General features: G+C 54.8%; 1 protein-coding gene across 1 annotated transcript; it reads left to right on the top strand.

Moving 5' to 3' along the window:
• The first annotated feature begins 942 nt into the window (after positions 1-942).
• MTSS1L (MTSS1L, I-BAR domain containing) lies at positions 943-19,915 on the top strand. The gene is made up of 17 exons (XM_021715150.1): positions 943-1,117; positions 1,628-1,708; positions 3,644-3,747; positions 4,258-4,319; positions 4,414-4,487; positions 5,229-5,313; positions 5,416-5,507; positions 5,595-5,669; positions 5,989-5,997; positions 6,906-7,063; positions 7,404-7,511; positions 8,394-8,491; positions 9,994-10,216; positions 17,782-17,856; positions 18,251-18,427; positions 18,610-18,775; positions 18,919-19,915. Exons 1-17 carry the CDS (start codon positions 943-945, stop codon positions 19,710-19,712), a joined length of 2,556 nt encoding a protein of 851 aa, XP_021570825.1. The 3' UTR covers positions 19,713-19,915.
• Positions 19,916-21,913: the final 1,998 nt, after the last annotated feature.

The raw sequence follows: 21,913 nt of genomic DNA, 5'->3' as shown, positions 1-21,913 counted from the left end.
TCACCGCCGAAGTAGAAAAAATAATAAAGCGGAGACCCGTTAACTCCTTCCCCGCTGGTCCGGGCCTCTGCACCCGACCCTGCCGCCCCCGGCCCCGCCCCCCAGGAAGCTCCAGGACTCCGAGGTCCCCAGGCTGAATGTCCCTGCGTTCCAAGGATAGGCCTTTATCATCACCTTGGGAGGAGGCGGCAAGAAGGTTGAGGTTGGCGGAGCAACACCAGGGAGTGCTTTTCCTACCCCATTGCCACCGGGCTCCCTCCACCGCCTCCCCAGGATGGCCCAAGGTCAGGCTGGAGAAAGCCGCCACTTCCTGGCTCACCCCTCCCCGGCCCCAGGTGGGGAAACTGAGGTGTGGGAACGGTTCAAGGTCATTAAGGAGACTGTTGTACCCTGACCCTGATCTCAGCCCTTATTGTTTATCCCGGGGGGACTAGGGGGATTCACTCCCCAAAAGAGACCAGGGTTTGGCAGGGCTGCTCCAGGCTGAGTGGGCAGAGAGGGCCCAGTGGTCAGGTGGGGGCCAGGAACCAGCATTCTACCCTCCTTCTCTTACCCCCTTCTTTGGCCTAGGATAAAGGAGCATGATTTCAGGCCGGGAGGAGTAAGGGCAGGAATCGGGCTCCTTATAGGAACTCCCAAGGGCCCCCACCCTACAGCCCAACACATACTTGCCAGGTACACAACACAAAAGCTCACCAGGCTGGGGGCGGGGGACACACACACCACAGCGCAACCCACCCCTCGGTGCCAGGACAAGCTCTGTGAAGCGGGGTGGGGTACTGTGGGGGGTGCAGGCAGGCTAGAGGTCAGGTCGGGGCTCCTGGTGCTGCCTGGACAACAGCTCCAGAGGCAGCTGCCAGATTTGCCCTCCCCCCACCAGCAGGAGGCCTGAAGCCAGCCTGGCCTAGGACTACCCTATTAGCATCATGTAGGTCCCCCCTTATGGTGTATTCCCCCGGAGCCAATATCCCTTGGAACCCCGCCTCCAGGCCCCTCTGCCAGCCCTCAGCAGCCTCCACTTGCCCTGTGGACATCAGAGCCCTGGCCCCAGGATTCCCCTTGTGGCACTGGGCAGCCCAGACCACCCTCCCCCAGCCATTCCCACTGCTGCCCGAGGGTGGGGCCTTCCCATACCCCCTCGCCCCCACTGGCAGCCTCACAGCAACCACTGCAGAGAGCGGCAGCTTTTGCTCAGAGACAGGACCAAGACTGTCTCCCTCCTGCCCGGCTCTGGCAATTTGCAAGGAACTTTAGGATGACACAGAAGGAAATGGGCTCAGATTGTAGTGAGAGGCTCAAGCTAGACATCAGGCTGGATTTTCTAACACGTGGGGACAAAATGGGAAAACCTGGGATGATGCCAGGATGGATATGCCCTTACTTATGACACGTGCAGGTGTTCAGGGCTCCTGGCCAGGACGGAGAAGGGGACTGTGGGCCACCGGGAGGCTGACTGCCTAGATTTGGGGGGCGGCTGTTTCCCTTGGTGGCCTGAGCCACAGAAGTAGCAGGGCTTCTCTAGAGGAAGGTGGCCATCAGCCGGCTGGCTGCACTGAGATGGAGCTTGCCCCGCAAGGCAGCTCCACAAGTCCACAGGCCCCATGACAGCCCTTCCTGGGGCCTCTAGGAGGCCTCAACCTTGGGCCAGAGGGTGGCAGGGCAGGGGGCTCCCCAAGCTACACTTGGTCCCTGGAAAGCCTGGAGGAGGGTACCACTCAGGGATGGGGAGGGCGGCCCTTGAGAGCTTTCCCTGCCTTCTGTGCCTCACACAACCCAGGTCAGATACCCCCCAGGGTCAGGTGCCCACTGAAGCCCAGAGAGGGGCAGGGACTTGGCCACCATGATAGGCCTGGACACAGCACCTTCAGCAGGGTGAGTTGGGCCTCCACCCAGCACTGGCCCAGCCAGAAATTGGGGTCATACTCTGCCTACCCCTTCAAGAGTGAGGAATGTCACCTGGACACACAGGTCCTGGGCAGGCCTCTTCTAGGGGCTCCTGGCAGAATGGCAGGGCTTGTGTGATCTCTGATAGCCAGCATTAACTGAGCAGTTACTATGTGCCGGGCACTGTGCTGAGTGCCTTCCACACAGACCCAGTGAGGCAGGTGCTGTTCCTCTCCTGATTTTACAGGTAAAGAAACTGAGACTCAGAGAGGGCACCCTTACCCAGGGTCACCCAGAAAGCCACTCCCTGGAATTGGAGCCCGGGTTGGTTTCCCACACCCCACGTCTGAACCACAACCACTGCCCAGACAGAAAGAGAGCCTCGTGGTCTCTTCCTTGCTTGGCATCTCTAGTGACAAGCCCCTCACCTGTCCCCTCCAGAGCAACCACTGTGCTTGAGGGCATATCCCATCCTTGCAGGCCCTGCCACCTCTCAGCCTTGATGCTCAGGGGCTCGTCTCCCTGCACGTCAGGGGACCCCTCTACCTGATGTGGAGTGACCAGTCAGATGGGATCAGATCCTGGTTCTGCCACCCTGTGACCTTGGGCAAGTCAACCTACCTCTCACTTTGCTCATCTGTAAAATGGGGCGATAATAGTATTCATCTCACAGGGCTACTATCAAGATTTACCTGGGCATGGGCCCAGGTGTAGGTGAGGACACTGTCCCCAGGGGGCTTCTCTGGCCCTTCAACCTCCTTGCCTCTGAAGTCTTTTATGAACTTCTGTGGAGAAGGGGATCCCAGGTCCTTAGAGACCAAGGTGCCCAGGCTCATCTGTGTGGGGCACCCTCCCCACTGAAAGAGCCCTTACTCTCTGAGACTGCCAGGGGCTGCTGAGGGGCATAACAAGGTTTCCTGGTAGCCAGGACAGCTGACTCTGGACCCCTCACGCCCCTAGCATCTTTCTGGTCCCTGTAGGGAGGACTTAGCAAGGCTTCAAGGCTGGGGGGTTGTCTAGGTGGTGGGAGGATGTGCCAGTCAGAAGACCCTCCAAGGTGCCCCAGGCATGAGTCAGCTCCTTGGAACTACTAGGGACAACCTCCCAGGCCCCTTTCCCCTGTGCTGTGCCCGCATGGGGCCTGCCCACCCTCAGCCTCCCGCTTCTTGCTCCAGCCCCTGTGGACTTCTCAAATATTTACTCTCCCTGGACACTGGTTTAGCTGCGCTGGAGGGGGAGGGAGATGCTGAGGTTCCCGTAGCTGCCCTGTCTCCTTTTCGCCTCTGCAAGCTCAGAGAATACCCCTGGGGTTCCAGCCTGGGAGAGCCTCCCTCCAAGGCCTTGGGGGCTGGGGTCTCTGCCTTACCCTTTCCTCAGGAAAAGCCCCAGCCCCCAGTGCCCCATCCTAGCTAGAGGGGAGGGTCAAAAGCCCCTTCGGGCGGGGACTTTGCTGGCCCAGGGCTCCCCTTCAAGGAGCGAGGCTTCCACAGGGCCCTTGGACCAGGGCTGATGTTTCTCAGGGACCCTGCCACCGTGGGGAGAGTGCATTAGCCAGAAGAGCCCCTTAATCAGACTGGACAACTCGGTCGCCAGGAGCCCGACCTCCCTACTGGGAAACCCCCTCCCAACTTGGAGCCTTGGGCCAGGCTGGGATAAAGGCCACACTGTTTCCCCAGGAGGGGAGGGGAGCAGGGGGTGGAGAAAGGTGGCTCTGTTGGCTGCACAAGGCCCTATTCAGCCCGGGTCCTGGTTGTCCCAGGCAAGCTGGCCAGGCCCTGCAGCAGCCACAGCCTCCCGGGCCTAGGAGCCACTGCCGCTGGCCTGGCGTGGCCGGCCTGCCGGCATCAGCTTCCAGGACGCAGGGTGGGGTCCCCAGAGGCCCCAGTTTAGACCCAGTGTGCCTTTAGCCCTGCCAGCCTCCACCGTGCACACTGTGCCTTTGCCTCCTAGCCGGTGGGCAGGTTAGTGCCCACATCCCAGGTGTATGATGGAGAACATGATGACCCTTATCGGGCCCCGGTTCCCAGGTCCCTGGGAGCCCCGAGGAGACAGGACCTGCCACTGACTGCTTCCGTCCCCTCCGAGGGAGGATGTGGGCCAACACAGTCACCCACTGTAGACAGGAGGGTGGACTTCCTGGCTGTCAGGGAGCAAGGGACCAGCAAAGGCCCCTGTTCCCAGGGACTGACCTTCCCATGCCTGGTGGCTCTGTCCTTGGTCCTCTGTCCTCCCAGAGGGCCCAAGAGCCTCCCTCTCCACGGGGGCAGGGGCACTCTCAGAAACTTTCCAGAATCTGAAGCCTGTGGAGAGGCCAGCCAGGCGGTACCCTGCAGCCCCAACAGGGTCTCACTTCCTCTCCCATCTCCCTGGCAGAGCTCCTACCCCATCTGGGAGGACTTCAACTCCAAGGCCACGAAGCTGCATTCCCAGCTGAGGTGAGGCTGCTCAGGGTGCCCAGCTGGGGAGGAGGCAGGCGGAGGAGAGGACACCCTGCTCTCTGACCACCCATGCCATTGTCCGTCTCCTCAGGACCACTGTGCTGGCTGCTGTGGCCTTCTTGGATGCCTTCCAGAAAGTGGCTGACATGGCTACCAACACCCGAGGTGGGGAAGGGCGTGGCTGGAGGTTGGGGATGCCCCAAGGTAGAAGGAGGCTGGAAAGGCTGAGTAGGGTATGGACTAGGGAGAGAACACCAGGCTGAGAGTCAGGACCTTGGGTTCTGCTCCTTAATGAAATGGGCTGGTTATGGAGAGAGTGAGTCCCTCGTCACAAGAGGCATACAAGCAGGAGTGGGTGAGTAGTGACTGGGATATTACACAGAGATGCCCTTCTTGCTGTGGGCAGCTCTCTTGACCGCTCAGCCATAGTTGTTTGCCCTTCGGAATGGTGAGCCTCCTTAGGGCTTCCCGCTCATTCCCGTGTCCCCTTCTGAGAGCATACAGGGCGCAGAGGAGCGCTCCGTTGGGCTGGTGCCTTTTGGTCACAGTAACAGAGACTTGAGGCTCCTCATCCCTCAGGCCTTGGCCTGCATCAGCGCACCAGCAGGGGCCTCCTGGGAGGACTGGAAGAGAATTTTGCTTGCTCTTCCCTGGACATTCTTTGGCGCTGGCCTCAGGCTGCTGCAGGAGGCGGGCATGGCCTGGCACGGAGGAGGAGCTTGATAGAGATTGAGGAAGGATCCGATCCCCGCAGGGGCCGGCGGATTGCGGCTCCGTGGGGGGCGGGGCACGGTCTGCTGGCTGCGGGCTCGGCCTTTGCGGGCCGGGGCGCCCCCTGGTGGCCCGCGGCCGGGACTGCGGAGGCCCCGGCAGGCCCCTTCCCATGCCACGCGCTTGCCTCGCCAGGGGCCACGCGGGACATCGGCTCGGCGCTCACGCGCATGTGCATGCGCCACCGCAGCATCGAGACCAAGCTGCGGCAGTTCACCAAGTGAGTGGGCGCCAGCGGATGGACGCAGGGCAGAGGGGGCGCTCGCGGAGGGGGCTGGGAGACCCCGCTCCCATGGTGCTGACCTGCCCGCTCCACCCGCAGTGCGCTGCTGGAGAGCCTCATCAACCCGCTGCAGGAGCGCATCGAGGACTGGAAGAAGTCCGCCAACCAGCTGGACAAGGACCACGCTAAAGGTGGGGCAGGGCTTCACCTGGGCTTTCTGCCCCTCCCTCACTCCGCATGACCCCCGTTATAATGCTCCCCTCTCACCCCCTACACAGAGTACAAGAGAGCCCGTCATGAGATCAAGAAGAAGTCGTCAGACACTCTGAAGCTGCAGAAGAAGGCACGAAAAGGTAGGGCCCAGAGCACCCACCCAGGCCCAGCCGCACAGGGGGCCCCCTGCATAGCCCCCACCAGCCCCCGGGGCACCCCCAAGGCATCATCCCAGCCAGAGGGGCCCTAGGCCCAACACAGGACCCTCTGACCTGTGGGGTGGGACAGAGGGAGCTGCCCTGCACCCCAGACCTGGCCCGGGACCTCCCTCAGGGAGGCAGGCAGCAGGAGGCCCAGGCACCTCCCCACCCCCAGGAGTGGCTCTGTCCATCCGGCTGTCTTTCACACATTCTTTCTTTCTCTGTCTCTCCTCCTCCTCCTCCCACATCCTTCCTGTAGAGCTACTTGGTAAGTCAAATGTCCGTCCCTCCAGCTGCTCCTCCCGTCCGTGTTGCATTTGTCTGTCTCCCCCAGCTCAGGGTCATTGGAAGGAACCTCTCCAGGCCAAAGAAGCTCGAGGAAGGCGGTCGGTCCACCGAGGGAGGGGCCTGGGGCACAGTGCCCCTGGGGCCCACGGGGCCCCTGGCCAGGGATGAGTCCAGGGCCACTGCTGGGTCAGTCTGCCAGGCCAGGAGGGTATGGCCTGGGCGGGGTGGGGGGCACAGGCCCTGGCTGCCCCACCCCCTCCACCAGGCTGGCCTTGTGTCCTTACCTGTCACCTCCTCACTTGCCATCTCATCATCTCTGCTGCATCATCCGCTCACCTCTCTCTGTCTTTCTCGCTGCTTCTTTGTGTCACTGTTGCTGTCCTTGTGCATTGCTCCCTAACTGAAATACCCCTTCCCTGCCCCCAAGGCCCAGACCCCTAGCTCTCCTGACCCCCGCCCTCAGCGGCCTGGCCTACAGCTGAGCCGTACACTCTGCTTTGTCCTGCTTCCTCCCCACCTCCCTGAACCCTGTGAGGTGAGGGAGCACCATCCCACAGGCGGTGAGGGTATCCTGGGGGTGGAGACCTCCGTGATCCTGGGCTCTAAGAGCCTTCCTGGGGCTGCCCAGGGCTCGGCCAACCCCAAGTCCTAGGTGACTTTGCAGCTTTGGCGTCTCTGCTGTACATGTGTGTCTGTCTGTCCTCTCTGCCTGCTCTGGTGGGACCAGCCCTTCCACAAGCCCCAGAGTCCTGACCGTCCTTCCCAGTCTCCTGGCCCCAGAGCAACACCCAGCCCCACGGCCGGGGACGCCACCACGGGGGCCTAAGCCATGGGCACAGCGAGCTGGGCCGGCGTCCCCAGCACGGCCTCTCCTCCCATACCCTCCAGGGAAAGGAGACCTGCAGCCCCAGCTGGACAGCGCCCTGCAGGACGTCAACGACATGTACCTACTGCTGGAGGAGACGGAGAAGCAGGCGGTGCGCCGGGCACTGATTGAGGAGCGAGGCCGCTTCTGCACCTTCATCACCTTCCTGCAGCCCGTGGTGGTGAGTCTTGGTGACTCGGAGGCCCCAGTGGGTCGGGCTGGGCCCAAGGCTGGCCTCTTGACCTCCACGAAAGGCCACTTCTCAGTGATTCCTGGCTGGGCAACAAGGCCGCATGCCTCTGGCCCAAAGACAGGCCTTGTAGTGCAGTCAAGCACTGATGTGGCCTGGACAGATGGCTTCGCCAGCTGCCCAGGCTGTGCCAGCTCTGCCTGCGCCAGCCCCAAACAACATTGGTCATCGAGGAAGAGCAGGAGGAGAGAGGCCTGACGAGGCCTTTTTCTCCAGAGTGGGTGGGCAGGCGGGCAGCAGGGCCGGCAGGTCTGACTCGCTGCTTCCTCAGAACGGAGAGCTGACCATGCTGGGAGAGATCACCCACCTGCAGGGCATCATCGACGACCTGGTGGTGCTGACTGCAGAACCCCACAAGCTGCCTCCCGCCAGCGAGCAGGTGCGGCTGGCCCTCAGGCCAAGGGCCAGGGGCAGGGAGGAGATGGGCTGCCCTTGGTTGAGAACAGAGGAAGAAAAAGCGGGACAGCATTTAGGGGAGTCAGCTGGGGGTACAAGACCAGACACTGCCCAACACCCTCTGTGGGCTGTCCCGGGAGCTCCTGCCCAGGTGAGGGGTGGTAGGTGCAGGCCCAGCGGAGGTCTCAGACTGAGAGCAGATGGCAGAGTCCCAGATCGATGGGCTGGGCCCAGAGTCTGCCCACCGGGCTCTACCTGGGCAAGCCCCCTTCCAGACCTGGAGATGCCTAGCCACCATTCTCGCCCAGAAACCTCGTCACCTCCCCTAGACCCAGGCATACCTGCCCACCTCATCCCACTCATGCACTTGGACGGGTCCTACCTTACAGTCCACATGTCGTGACACTCCTTAGGCACTTGCTGTATGCCCAGCATCTGCTGAGCACTTTTCCACGGGTTTTCTCATGGAATCCTCCCAGCAGTGCTCTCAGACTAGAACAACTGGCTCTGATTTGCAGGAGAAAACAGACTCAGAGAAACCCAGTAACTATCTGAACTCCATGGTGTCAGGGGGATCACTCTCACCTGGCTCCTCTGCCAGCAACAGTGCACCCTTGGATGTGCCTGGCCTGGGCTGGGCTCAGAATCTGTACTCAGTGTGTGTAAGCTGAAGGATTTCACAGAAGGCTGAGTGTCCCCAGGTGTGTCCTTGCCCCCTACATTATGAGAAGGCTGGGGAAGGGGGATTTAGATTCCTAGGGTCTTCTGGGGTATAGTTCACAACTGGGTAGAGGAGTGGGGGTCTCTGTCCCTACTAGCTCTCCGGGGCTGCCTCCAGTGACCCCCCATCCATGTCCCTGTCCAGGTGATCAAAGACCTGAAGGGCTCAGACTACAGCTGGTCCTACCAGACCCCACCCTCATCACCCAGCAGCTCCAGCTCCAGGAAGTCCAGCATGTGCAGGTCAGTGGGGGTGGGGTTCATGGTGGTAGAGGGGGAGGCAGTATCCCGAGAGGGAATGGGGAAGCTCTCAGCTAACCTGCATCAATAATTCCTTCAGGGCAATTCACACGCCTCTTACATCATCCAAGGAATTTGCAGATAGGGAGGGAAAATGTGCCCTGTCATCCCAAGACTGCTGCTGATGCAGGCATTTATTGGCAGAAGGATGGGGAGGGTGCCGTGGCAGCTTCATTTATGGAGATGGAGTGTTAACTGTGTGCCAGGTGCCATGCTAGGTGTTTTGTGGATTTTCTTCATTGAATCCTAACACCTCCGTATTAGGTACGATATCGTCTCCACTTCACAGAAGGGGAAACTCAGGCAGTGTCCCAGCATTTAACCACTGGATTCTGCCAGGCCCAGCACAATGTAGGGTAATAGTAAGAATCTAAGATCGAGGAAGGGTAGGGAGGCTTCTGGGAACATGTCCTAAGGCCACAGGTGCAGGACACTCCAGCCTGACTGGTTCCTGATTGCTGGTTCCCAGGCAGCTGCCACAGGTTCAAACCTGGGCCCAGGTTGGCCCCAGAGTCTCAGAGAGCTGGGGAGAGGCCGAGGATCTCACTCAGTCACCAGGCAGGCTCAGCCATCAGGGTCCAGTTTGGAGGGATGTTTGTGATTCAAAGTTCTTTGGGTGGTGAAGGCAGTGAGCACAGAACAAGGAAACGGTGGAGGGGGGCCCTCGTCCCCGGCACCCCTCTCTCCTCAAAATCAACTCTGAGTGGACACCCAGGGCTTAGGAGTAGCCAAGCACAGCAATAAGCTGCTATCTCACAGAGAGGAGGGCCTAGGGCCACAGAGGCTCTTCAGACCCTGGGCAGGTGACCGTCACACCAGGGAGGGTCCATTGCAGGGGAGACTTTCAGCAAGGGCAGAGGCTGGGAGCCACAAGAGTCAGCTCAGGAGGAAGGCCACCTTCATTGCCAGGAATCCTGCTCAAGTGTGAAAGGGTTGTACCAAGGGTGTGAGCCACAGAGGATTGGATACCCTTGAGGGGGTGAGGGTGATGGTCGGTCTAGGACCCACCTGGAAGGTGACCTCCATGCCCAGACGGACCATTGCCATATTAGACATCCAGTTAGGACTGGATGACAAATATCAGACTTTGAGAGTTTGTCAGACTTGTGTCTGGTTCTAATTATTGGTTCCTGGAGACTCACTTTCCCCCACTGATAACCTAAGGACAACTGTTCTTAATGGCAGAGTAGGAGCTGAGATTGCTCACCCTGGACATGCCCTGACCATGGCTTCCCTCAGCCCTGGGGGCCCCTGCCCTGGCCCTGCCTTCCAGAACACAGCTCCTCTGTAGTGCCTGCGTCTCAGGACCTCCTAGTCTGACATTGTCTTTTCCTTCCTTTGCCCCTCACCTCTCCCCGCCTCAACCTTCGTCTGTCACCCTCTCCTAAACGCACACCTCTGTGTCTCCCTGTCTGGCTGCTGTGCCCTCCTCCTTCACCCCCTAGTGCCCCCAGCAGCAGTAGCAGTGCCAAGGGTGGCGGAGCCCCATGGCCTGGGGGTGCCCAAACATACTCACCCAGTTCCACCTGTCGCTACCGCAGCCTGGCGCAGCCAGCCACCGCCACCGCCCGCCTTTCCAGCGTCTCCTCCCACGACTCTGGCTTCGTCTCCCAGGATGCCACCTACTCCAAGCCCCCCTCGCCCATGCCTTCAGACATCACCAGCCAGGTGAGAGGGCTTTAGGGGAACCACTCAGGGTGGAGCGCAGTGGCCTCGTGCCAGCCTCGGGTTATCCTCATGTGGGGCCTCTACAGCTGCTGAGACTGGCCTGGAGGTCCCCCGGGTTTTTATTCTGTTCAGTATTTATGTCATCCTTTTTTTGTCTCTTTGCTTTTAAACTCACTATATCTTTATGTTTGAGATAAGTCTCATATATATACACAGCATATGCCTGGATTTTCTTTTTTTATCCAATCTGGCAATCTTTGTTTAATTAGCATTGTTTAATTAGCATTTTTAGTCCATTTATATTTATTATGGTTACTGATGTGTTTGGACTTCTGCCTTTTTTCTTTTCTGTTTTTTCTGCGCTATTGTCTCTTCCCTTGCCTTTTGTTTTTCCTTTTCTCACATTTCCCCTCTGCTGGATTATAAGTTATACTCTATCTGTTTGCTTTTATAGGTTACTTTGAAATTGTACCATGCATACTTAGCAAAGTCATAATTCTACCTCCTGAATAATTCAAGGCCCTTTTAACTTAGCCACCCACTACCTCTCTATTTATAAACTGTTATGTTATTCTCTCCTTTTTTTGTAGTACCTACAAATGACATTTTTTCTTAATTTCATCATTATTTTATACATACAGTGTTTGTTTACATATGTTTGCATATTTCTTTGTTCATGATGTTTTCCTGCATCTCATCTTCTAAGGTCATTTTCCCTCTTTCTGATGTAAAGAATGTTTTTTAGAGCCAGGCTCAGTGGCTCAGCCTGTAATCCCGTGCCTTGGGAGGCTGAGGTGAGTGGATTGCCTGAGCCCGCGGGTTCGAGACCCGCCTGGACAACTTGGTGAGACCTCATCTCTACAATAAAAATCAAAAAAATTAGCCGGGCATGGTAGCGCACACCTGTAGTTCCAGCTACTTGGAACGCTGAGGCGGAAGGATCGCCAGAGCCCAGCAGGTCGAGGCTGCGGTGGCCAGGAGCAGCCACTGCACTCCAGTCAGGAGCAGCCACTGCACTCCAGACAGAGTGAGACAGACAGAGTGAGACTCCAACTCAAAAAAAAAAAAATGTTTTTTAGGTCTTTTAGCATAGGTCTGTAATAGTAAGCTTTCAGTTTTTGTTTATCTCTAAGCATGCTTTATTTTTTACTCTTTCTTGAAAGTTAGTTTTTGCCAGGGATACAATTCTGGAGTGACAGTTATTTTCTCTCCACACTTTGAAGATACTTTTCCACTGTGTTCTGATTTCCGTTGCTAGTTGAAAGGTCTGCTGTCATCACACTATTGCTTCTTTGTGATGAATTTAACACCTCTCTCTGACCACTTTAAGCATTCTTTCTCTCTCTCTCTCTTCTTTTTTTTTTTTCCTTTTTCTTTTTTCTTTTTTTAGAGCCAGGGTCTTGCTCTGTCACAAGGCTGAAGTATAATGGTGCCATCATAGCTCACTGCAGCCTTGAACTCCAAATAGTTGGGACTGCAGGCACATACCTCCGTGCCTGGCTAATATTTTTTAATTTTTTTGTAGAAATGGGATCTTGCTGTGTTGCCCAAGCTGATCTTGAACTCCTGGTCTCAAGTGATCCTCCTGCCTTAGCCTCCCAAAGCGCTGGGATTATGGCCATGAACTACCATGCCCACACCCGACCTTCTTAGTTTTAGTATAGTCTAATTTATCCATTTTAAAAATTGTTAGTGCTTTTTGTGTCCCAGGTAAAGCTGCCTCTTTGGTTTTGTTACTGCATTCAACAATGTGGATTTGTTTTTAATTTAACCTTTCTTGGTTTGTGTTTGCCTTTCATTTGTTCTGGAAATTTTCAACCATTATCTCTTGACTTTCATTCTATCCTCTCCCACTGGGATTCCAACTGAAGGTATGGCAGACCTTCTCATTCTGTCTTTCTGCTTCTCTTAGCTCATATTTTCTATCTCCTTGTTTCTCCATATGCATTCTGTATGATTTCTTCAGGTCTGTCTTCCAATCTATTTTTTTCTCCTTTTTGCTATTTAATCTACTCACTTTTTTTTTTTAACTTTTTGTTTTGAAATCATTTTAGACTTATAGAAAAATTACAAGAAAAGTAGAGTTTCCATATACCCTTCCTATGGTCCTCCTAATGTTGACATCTTATGTAAATCACCAAGCAATTTTCCAAAGCAGGAAATTAATGCTGGTATGGTACTACTAAGTAATTGCCAGACTTTCTTTAGATTTTGCCAGTTGTCTTTCTCCTATCCTTCTGCTGGTCCAAGAGTCCAGGATCCTACATTGTGTTTAATTTTTGCATCACCTATACATTCTCCAACCTCTTCCAGTAGAGATAGGGTCCATCCCTCAGTCCCATCCCTCTTTGTGTTTCATGACTTTGATGCTTTTGAAGAATAATGATCAGACATTTTGTAGGATGTCTCTCAGTGTGGGTTTGTCCGATGTTTCCCCATTTAGAATGAGAATGGTATTCCTTCTCCACCATTTTTCAATATATTCAATTATTTATTTATATCAATATGGACTCATAACTATTTCTCTTATTTTATAGGTTATAAGCCATTACTATTGAGTTTTGGCAAGAGTACCACAGAAGTGTACCTGTCTTGGTGCATTGTATCAGCTGCATGATGTCAGTTGATGATACCTTATGATTGATGATATTCACCTTGATCCTTGGTTGAGGTGGCATTTGCCAAGTTTCCCCATGGTAGAGTCATATTTTCCCCTTTATAATTAATAAAATATCTTGTGGAGGGATCGTTTTGAGACTACATAAATATTTATATTTTCACTCACTAATTTTAGCATCTATTGATAATTCTTGCCTGTTACAGTAGTGATTTTCTATTTCCATCATTCCTCCTACATTTATTTATTTATTTTATTTTTATTTTTGTTTTTTTGAGTCGAGGTCTCATTCTGTCACCCAAGCTGGAGTGTGGTGGCACGATCACAGCTCACCACAGCATTGACCTCCTGAGTTCAGATGATCCTTCCACCTCAGTCTCCTGAGTAGCTGAGACAACAGGCGCACACCTGGCTAATTTTTTTATTTTTGTAGAGACGAGGTCTCACTATGTTGCCCAGGTTGCTCTTGAACTCCTAGAGTCAGGCAATCCTTCTGCCTCAGCCTCCTGAGTGGCTGGGATTATAGGCATGCACTACCAATCCCAGCTGATTTTTGTATTGTTTAATTTTTTGTAGAGACAGGGTCTCACTATGTTGCCCAGGCTGGTCTCAAACACCTGGGCTCAAGCAATTCTCTCGCCTCAGCCTCCAAAAGTCCTAGGATTGCAGGCATGAGCCACCACACCCAGCTGACCTCCTACATTTACTAATTGCAACTGTACTGTAAAAGATTTGTTCCTTCTCCACCTTTTTTTATATATTCAGTTATTTATTTATATCAATATGGACTCGTAACTATTTCTCTTATTCTATGGGTTATAACCCATTACCATTGAATCTCTCAAGAACTTTTTATTGAAGTATTCTTTACAAGCAGAGACATAAACATCTCATAAGTGTACAGCTCTATAAATCTGCATGAACTGAACCCACCCACTTAACCAATATCAAGAGTAAGAAACAGCATGGCTGTCACCCAGGAAGCTTCTCATGCTCTCTCAAGTCACACCACACTCCCCCTAAGGGTAACCACTCTCCTGAATAGATTAATTTTGTCTGTTTTATTCTTCATATATACATATATGTATGGAATCATATAGTATATCATTTATATCTGGCTTCTTTTACTCAGCATTGTGTTTATGAGATTCACCCATATTTTCTGTGGTGATAGACATCCTTGTACACAGCATTTCGATGTGTAAATATACAATTTACTTAACCATTTTCATGGACGTTTGGATAGTTTCCAGTTTTTTACGTTTGGTGCCACTAATAATGCTGCTGTGAACATTCTAGTATGCACCCTGTGGGACTACATACCTAGGAGTAGAATTGCTGAGTTGACTCAATACGTGTATGTTCAGCTTTGTTAGGAACTACCAGTTTTCCAAAGTGGTCATACCAATGTACCTTTCCACTGGCAGGATTATGACGTTAATTGCCCTTCCACCTCCTCACCAGCCCTTGGTGTTTTACATCTTTTAAATTTTAGCCATGCTTGTGGGTGCAAAGTAGTAGTAATGTTCTGTATTTTTGATTTGCATTTCCCTAATGATAAGGTTGAATACCTTTTCGTGCTTGTTTTTTACAAAATGGAGTCTCACTCTGTTGCCCATGCTGGACACAAGCTCCTGGATCAAGCAATCCTCCCACCTCAGCCACCCAAGTAGCCAAGATTATAGGCATGACCACCCCACCTGGCTACCCTTTCTACTTGGCCTTTGGACATCTTCTTCTGTGAAGGACCTGTTCAAATCCTCTTTTTTTTTTTTTTTTTAGATTGGAAAATATAGTTTATTTAGAAAGTAAATTAGAAAAAGGAAGGAGATTTACCTCCCCAAGGTAGGGGAGGGGACCAAAGCTTAGGAAAACATGGCCTGGCCGTAGCTTAAAGAACACATGGTCTGGTCAGTGCTTAACACAACAATGTCCCCTGTTCAAATCTTTTTTTTTTTTTTTTTTTTTTTTTGAGTTGGAGTCTCACTCCGTTGCCCAGACTGGAGTGCAGTGGCACGCTCCCGGCCACTGCCGCCTTGACCTGCTGGGTTCCAGCGATCCTTCCACCTCAGCCTTCCAAGTAACTGGAGCTACAAGCGTGTGCTGCTAATTTTTTGATTTATTGTAGAGATGAGGTCTCTCCAAGTTGCCCGGGTGGGTCTCAAACTCGCAGGCTCAGGCAACCCTGTTCAAATCTTTTGCCCATTTTTCTACTAAGTTGTCTGATATTCTTAAGGATTTATAGAACTCTTTGTATATTATAGATACAAATCCTTCATCAGATATCTTCTCATTCTGTGGGTACCTTTGTACTCTCCTCGTGGGGTTTCTTTAGTGACCAGACGTTCTTAGTTTTAATATAGTTTGATTTATTCATTTTTTAAATTGTTAGTGTTTTTTGCGTCCTGCTTGAGGCATTTTCGCATACTCTAAATGATCTGCAGCTCATCTCTGAATAGATCGTGTGTGTGTGTGTGTGTGTGTGTGTGTGTGTGTGTGTGTGTGTGATGTGAGGTAGGCGTCCTTTTTTCTATATGGATATCAAATGGACCCAGGACAGTTTATTAGCAAGACCATCTATCTGTCTTAACCCATTCAGGCTGCAATAACAAAATACCATAAACTGGGATGCTCATCAACAACAGAAGTAATTTCTGACAGTCCTGGAGACTGGGAAGTCCAGGATCCAGGCACCACAGATTCAGAGTCTGGTGAGGGCCCACTTCTTGGTTCATAGATGGTACCTTCTTGCTATGTCCTCACATGGCAGATGGGGCAAACTAGCTCCCTCAGGCCTCTTTTATAAAAACCCTAAGCTCATTCCTGAGGGTGCCACCCTCATGACCTCATCACCTCTCAATACCTTATCTTGGGGATTAGGATTTCAAAGTGTGAGTTTTGGGAGGACACAGACATTTACATCATAGCACCGTCTTTTTCCCACTGCACTGCAGTTGTTGCTTTTCTCATCAGTCAGGTGTCTGGAGGTGTATGGCTGTTTCCACACTTGGTATTCTGTTCCACTGGGTTGATTTGTCCTCATGCCAATACCACACCATCTTATTTATTGTAACTTTTAACTTTATAGACAATCTTGATATCTGGTCATGAAAGTCTGTCAGCTGTGTTCTTCAATATCACTTTGTCTATTTTTGGCCCTTTGTATTTCTGTATAAATTTTAAGACAAGCTTGTCAGTTTCCACTAAGAAAAGAACAAAAATCTCCTGGGATTTTGACTGGTATTGCAGATGTCTCTCCATTTATTTAGGTTTTCCTTTCTCTCATTAATGTTTTGTGATTTTAGTGTCAAGGTCTTGTACATCTATCATTGAATTTTTTTCTCCAGGGTATTTGATGTTTCTTGGTGCTATTGTAAATTACATTGGCTTTTTAGGGTTTATTTCTTCCTGTTAGCTGCTGGTAGTTAGAAATACAATTGATTTTTTTTCTGACTTTGTATCCAGTAACCTTGTTAAAATCACTTATTAACTCTGATAATTTATAGATTATTTTGAATATTTTGCATATACTATCATGTCACTTGCAAATAGTAATCTTTTTTCTTTTTCCAATTCTTTTACTCTTACTTCCTTTTCTTGCTTTATTTCACTGGTTAAGACTTCCAGTGCTGAGTAGAAGTGATGGCAGTGGGCATCTTTGTCTTTGTCCCAACCTCAGAGGGAAAAGTACCAATATTTTTGTAGATATTCTTTACCAGATTAAACTCCATTCTATTCTTAATTTGTGTCTTTTTTTTTTCATGAACGAATGTTGAACTTTTCCATTGAGTTTTCCATTGAGGTTTTAATTTAACTATTATATTACCAAACATTCTTTCCTCTGAATCCTGGTGGTCTTGGTTCATTATCCTTTGTAGGAAATCGGGATGTAAATCAAGAATGATCTAGAGAACTGGACAGGAGCTGGTGGGAGAGGTGCCTTCATCCCCTGGCAGCCCCCTGGCTTAACTTAGCTCCTCACAGGCAAGCACCTCACTGTCCTCCATCTCCCAGCTGCTGCACCGAAGTCAGCATCTACCCTGGGGAGCCCTGCCTGGCACACATACTCAGGAGGTCACAGTCCTGTGTCTACCCTGCTTTTTTTCTCATTCTTTGTACTTGGAGTGGCGGAGCCCTCCCAGGGCACCTAGTCCACCCCACCGCCCAGAGCAGAGGTCTCCCTTTCAGTCCACTCTTAAATGGACGCCTGTCACCTCTCTCTACTGAAACGGTTCTCCTCAGGGTCTCCCCAGCGGATGGGCCTCGGCATCAGCACAGCTGAACCCCCCTCTCGGGGCAGGCTCTCCTCCTGATTTCCAGGGCACCACCTGCTCATGGTTCTCCTCTCACTTCCCTCGTGACTCCCCGTCACTCTGTTTTGCAGGACCCTCCTCTTCCTCCCAAGCACTGAGCATTAGCCTGCTGTGGGCCTGGCCTTTTAACCTTGTCTCTCACGACACTCGCTGCCTGGGCAGCCTTGTCCGGCCCTAAGTCTGCCTCCAACCCACCTTCTCCCTGAGCTTGTGACGATAGCTGTCCACGTGGCATCCATGCTAGAGACTTAATGGGCAGCTCAGCTTGGCACGTGCAGGATGGCACTCCAGGCTTCATTCTTTCCCCCATCAGCCCATCTGCTCAAACCAAACACCCAGCTGCCACCCTCAGTATCTCTCTCTCCCTCATCCTCCACACCCAGGCCATCAGCAGCAAGCCCAGTGGGCAACCCTCAAAATGTGTGGTTCCTGGGCTGGGTGGGTCAGTGCCCACAGTGTACGTGCTGGGCTGCCAAGTTCTGCTGCAGGCATTCGACAGCTGTGGCTCTGGGGGGACACAGGGCAAGGCACTAACTCACATGCAGGGGCTATGACCAGAACTGTTGTCTCCTCTCCTCCCTGCTGCCTACCGGCCCCTGGCTGTCTGTACCACCGCGCTCACCTCTGCATAGCAGAAGTCCTCCAGCTCCGCATCCTCCGAGGCCTCGGAAACCTGCCAGTCTGTTAGCGAGTGCAGCTCTCCCACCTCGGTCAGTGCTCCCAGCCCAACCCCAGGACCATCACCAACAGCTTACCCCATGCCCTCCCGACCTGGTGCCCTCGCTACAGGAAGGGCCCATGTTCAACCAGAAGGGTGTGTGCATATAGTGCCTGACTCCCCAGAGACAGGCTGCCTGGGCACCACCTGCAGTCACTCCTCACACAGCCACATCTTTCCTTCTGGGACTCCCCATCTTGCCCCCAGGCCTGGTGGGACTGAGGGGTCATAGCCATACTCCATGCTCTGACTTTGGCCATGACTATGGCCCGGAGGCCCCCCACGGTTCTGGATACCCTCAGCCTCAGCCACAATGAGAGACTGCAGCCCAAAGCCATGGGCTGCAGGACCAAGGGTCCCTCTGACCTGCCTTCCACACTCTGCAGGACTGGTCCAAGGCTGGCCCCCACGAGCAGCCCGTGGGCACCACGCTGCAGCGGAGGAAGGACCGAGTAGAGCTCCTCCGAGATACAGAGCCAGGCCCCACCAGCGGGGGCACCCTGGGCCCCAGTGGCGAGGAGGCACCGCGACCCCGGATGTCCCCTGCCACCATCGCAGCCAAGGTAGGTGGGCAGCTCCCCGGGTAGCCTGGCCAGGGTCCCGCCTTTAATCCCAGGTGAGTGCCAGGAGGCCCCGCAAGTGACTTCAAGGCCGGCTCCCAGCAAGTGGCTTTGGGGCTGCCAGGAGTCTGTATAGAGGTGGCTTCGGGGAGCAAGGCTTCAGCCTGCACTTTGCCATCCCCCAGCACGGTGAGGAAGTGTCCCCTGCGGCCAGTGACCTGGCCATGGTACTGACCCGTGGCCTGAGCCTTGAGCACCAGAAGAGCAGCCGGGACTCACTGCAGTACTCAAGCGGCTACAGCACGCAGACCACCACACCCTCGTGCTCCGAGGACACCATCCCTTCCCAAGGTGGGCCCGGAGGGCAGATTGGGCGGGATGGCTGGGATGCAGTGCACCAGAGGGCCCTGTCCCACCCTGTCTGTGCTCACCCTGGGTGGATGGGGGTGCGGAGACACCCGGCCCCCTGGGCTCACTGCATCCTGCATCCCCAGGCTCCGACTATGACTGCTACTCCGTGAATGGGGACGCAGACAGCGAGGGCCCACCGGAGTTCGACAAGTCATCCACTATCCCGCGCAACAGCAACATCGCCCAGAACTATCGCCGCCTGATCCAGACCAAGCGCCCAGCCTCCACCGCCGGGCTGCCCACCGCGGGGCTGCCCACAGCCACTGGCCTGCCCTCGGGTGCACCCCCTGGCGTGGCCACCATCCGCCGCACACCCTCCACCAAGCCCACTGTGCGCCGGGCCCTGTCCAGCGCCGGCCCCATCCCCATCCGGCCACCCATCGTCCCTGTGAAGACACCCACGGTGCCGGACTCACCCGGCTACATGGGGCCCACACGGGCAGGCAGCGAGGAATGCGTGTTCTACACTGAAGAGGCCGCCTCACCCCTGGCACCGGACCTTGCCAAGGCATCCCCAAAGAGGCTCAGCCTGCCCAACACAGCCTGGGGCAGTCCATCCCCAGAGGCAGCTGGCTACCCCGGGGTGGGGACCAGACTGGCAGCTGAGGACGAGGAGGAGCAGCAGCAGCAGTTGGCTGCCAACCGGCACAGCCTGGTGGAGAAGCTGGGGGAGCTGGTGGCGGGCGCCCATGCCCTGGGCGAGGGCCAGTTCCCCTTCCCCACTGCCCTGTCGACCACCCCCACAGAGGAAACACCCATCCCGCCCCCGGCTGCCACCAGCGACCCCCCGGCTGAAGACATGCTGGTGGCCATCCGGCGTGGGGTCCGGCTCCGCAGGACCGTCACCAACGACAGGTCGGCGCCCCGCATCTTATGATGGCGCCACCCTCCCCACCTCTCTGGCTCCGGTGCGAGCAGGAGGCCTGGTCTGTGAGCAGTGGCCACGCAGAGCAAAGGCACAGCCAGGAGAGAGGACAGAGCCAGGGAAGAGGCAAAGCCACTTTACAGAGAGAGACACCCAGCTTGGACTCCAGCGTTTAAACAGGAAGTGACTTCAAGCCTTGCCAGGACAGAGCCTGCAGGCCTTGACCTGGTTTTGGAGCCTGTTTTATACTTTTCTGTCCCTCCTCTTCCTCCTTGCAGGCCCTGCCTCTTCCATTCCCCAGGGAGTGCCAGAGCCACAGCCTCTACCCACGACAGAGGGGTCAGGTCGGCCTCCCCCTCACCACCCCGGCCCCGCTTGGCCTGGAATCTGCATCTGGGCCACCTGGCCTGGCCTCTCCCGGGGCTGGTGCTGCCCCGTCTCCTCCTGCAGTGCTGGCCCCTCCTTTCCCCTGACTGAGCCTCTCTCCTTCCCCAGATTCTCCCAGACTCTCTCCTTCTGGGAGGCAGGGAGGCTGTGGAGGGGACAGGTACCCCATCAGCCAAGGTATCTGATTGGGAGCTGGGGGAGCAGGTTGAAGTTACAGGGACAGGCCCCACCTGTGGGGTAAGGGAGTCTAGGGGCCCACATCGAGTCTCAGGGAGGAATTGCAGGGGGCCTGCTTGGAGGCTCAGGGGCCCTGGGGCAGCTCCCACATCCTTGCCTCCCCTTCCCTGTGAGGCTGGCTGGGCTGGGGGCACAGCATCTGCTCAGAAACTAGGGGCAGCAGGGTAAGGGGTCCAGAGGCTCCAGGGGTTCTCTGGCCAGCCACAAAGGCGCTGTTTTCAGATGTCCACTTCTCATCTGGGCACATCAATACTTTAACTCTGGTGGCACTTTGGGGTCACAGTTGCAGCCACCTTTGAGGTTGGAGGCTGGAGTGGTAGAGGGTGTGGGGGTTATTTTATGAATATAATAAAATGAAGCTGACTCTGGACGAGGACTGTGTGTGGGGGCAAGGTGATACAGGGTGTGCCTGGGGGTACCTGGGAGACGGGGGCCCCACAGTGGCCTGGCGGATCCAAGGCAGGAGGAGAAGGGTGGAATTGGCTCCCCTAAAGCCAGGGGAAGCTGTTATTCTCTCCAGCATCGTGAGTGTAGCCAAAGTAAGGCTGGAAGGGGCCTCCAGCCTGTCTGCTGTGGTCTGAGCAGGATGCGGACCCGGGGCGGGAGAGTGGTTCTGGGAAGGTTGGCTTTGACTCTCTGTTGCCAGAGGAGATGCCATCCCAGGCCGGTCCCCTCCACTGGCAGCGGGGTGGGGAGGGAGGGGTGGAAATGCCCTCCCACCCCACGCACCGAGTCATGCCAAGTCTCAGCAGGTGAAAGCACGTGAGCCTAGGGGGCGAGCGAAGGGGTTCCTGGTGGTTCCGCAGGTCAGCAGAGAAAGCAACAGGTCTCAGGGAGGCATTGTGGGCCACAGGGCAGGGGCCTCCCTGGGGTCGGGCGAGCAGGCTGGCCTTGGTCTTGGTGGAGTGGAGTTGCGTCTGATCCTTTGGGGAACGAGCTTCTTGGGAGTTCTTGTGCAGTGAGCTGGGATCCCAGTAGGACGGCCAGGTGGGTCTGGGGCACCAAGCCCGCCCCAGCAAGGACAGAGCTGGTGGGGCATGGTCTTATAAGTCATCAGGTCCAAGAACTACTTTGCTGAGCACTCAGCCCACCAAGCTCAGGCCGACATGGGAGCCCCAGGTTTGGGGTACAGGAGAGCAGGTGACCAGTTTGGGGAGCCCTGGGGTGGGATTTCTGCGGCACTTTCTCCCCAGGGCTGTGCCAGGGTTTTGCCTAGGTGGGCGGATGGCGTAGGATTCGTGATGTGTGATGGGAATCGTGTGGATGGCAGTAGGGAGGGCAAGCACGGAAGGGGGTGGCTGGCTCCTGGAGGCCCCTGTGAGGAAGAGCTCGCCCCCTCCCTGGGGGCCAGCTCCTGGGGATGGTCGTCACCCTGGGCTTCAAGAGTCCTGACGGGGAGTCAGGGGCTGCCCAGCGAGGAAATGGGTGTGGCACAGCCCCCACTCCACCTTCCTCCTCCCCCCTAACCCCCCAGGGCTGTACATACTCTGTCCCCTCGTTTGTCCCTGTGACCGCTCCCACTGCCCTCTTGTCGACTTAGTGACCACCTCGTAGGCCCACCCACCTCGGGATCCGAGCCAACCATCCTG

This window comes from Carlito syrichta, unplaced genomic scaffold, assembly GCF_000164805.1.
Source record: "Carlito syrichta isolate Samal-C Ts95f unplaced genomic scaffold, Tarsius_syrichta-2.0.1 Scaffold306734, whole genome shotgun sequence".
In the NCBI taxonomy this organism is placed as follows: Eukaryota; Metazoa; Chordata; class Mammalia; order Primates; family Tarsiidae; genus Carlito; species Carlito syrichta.
This window is presented reverse-complemented; position numbering and strand designations above follow the sequence as displayed.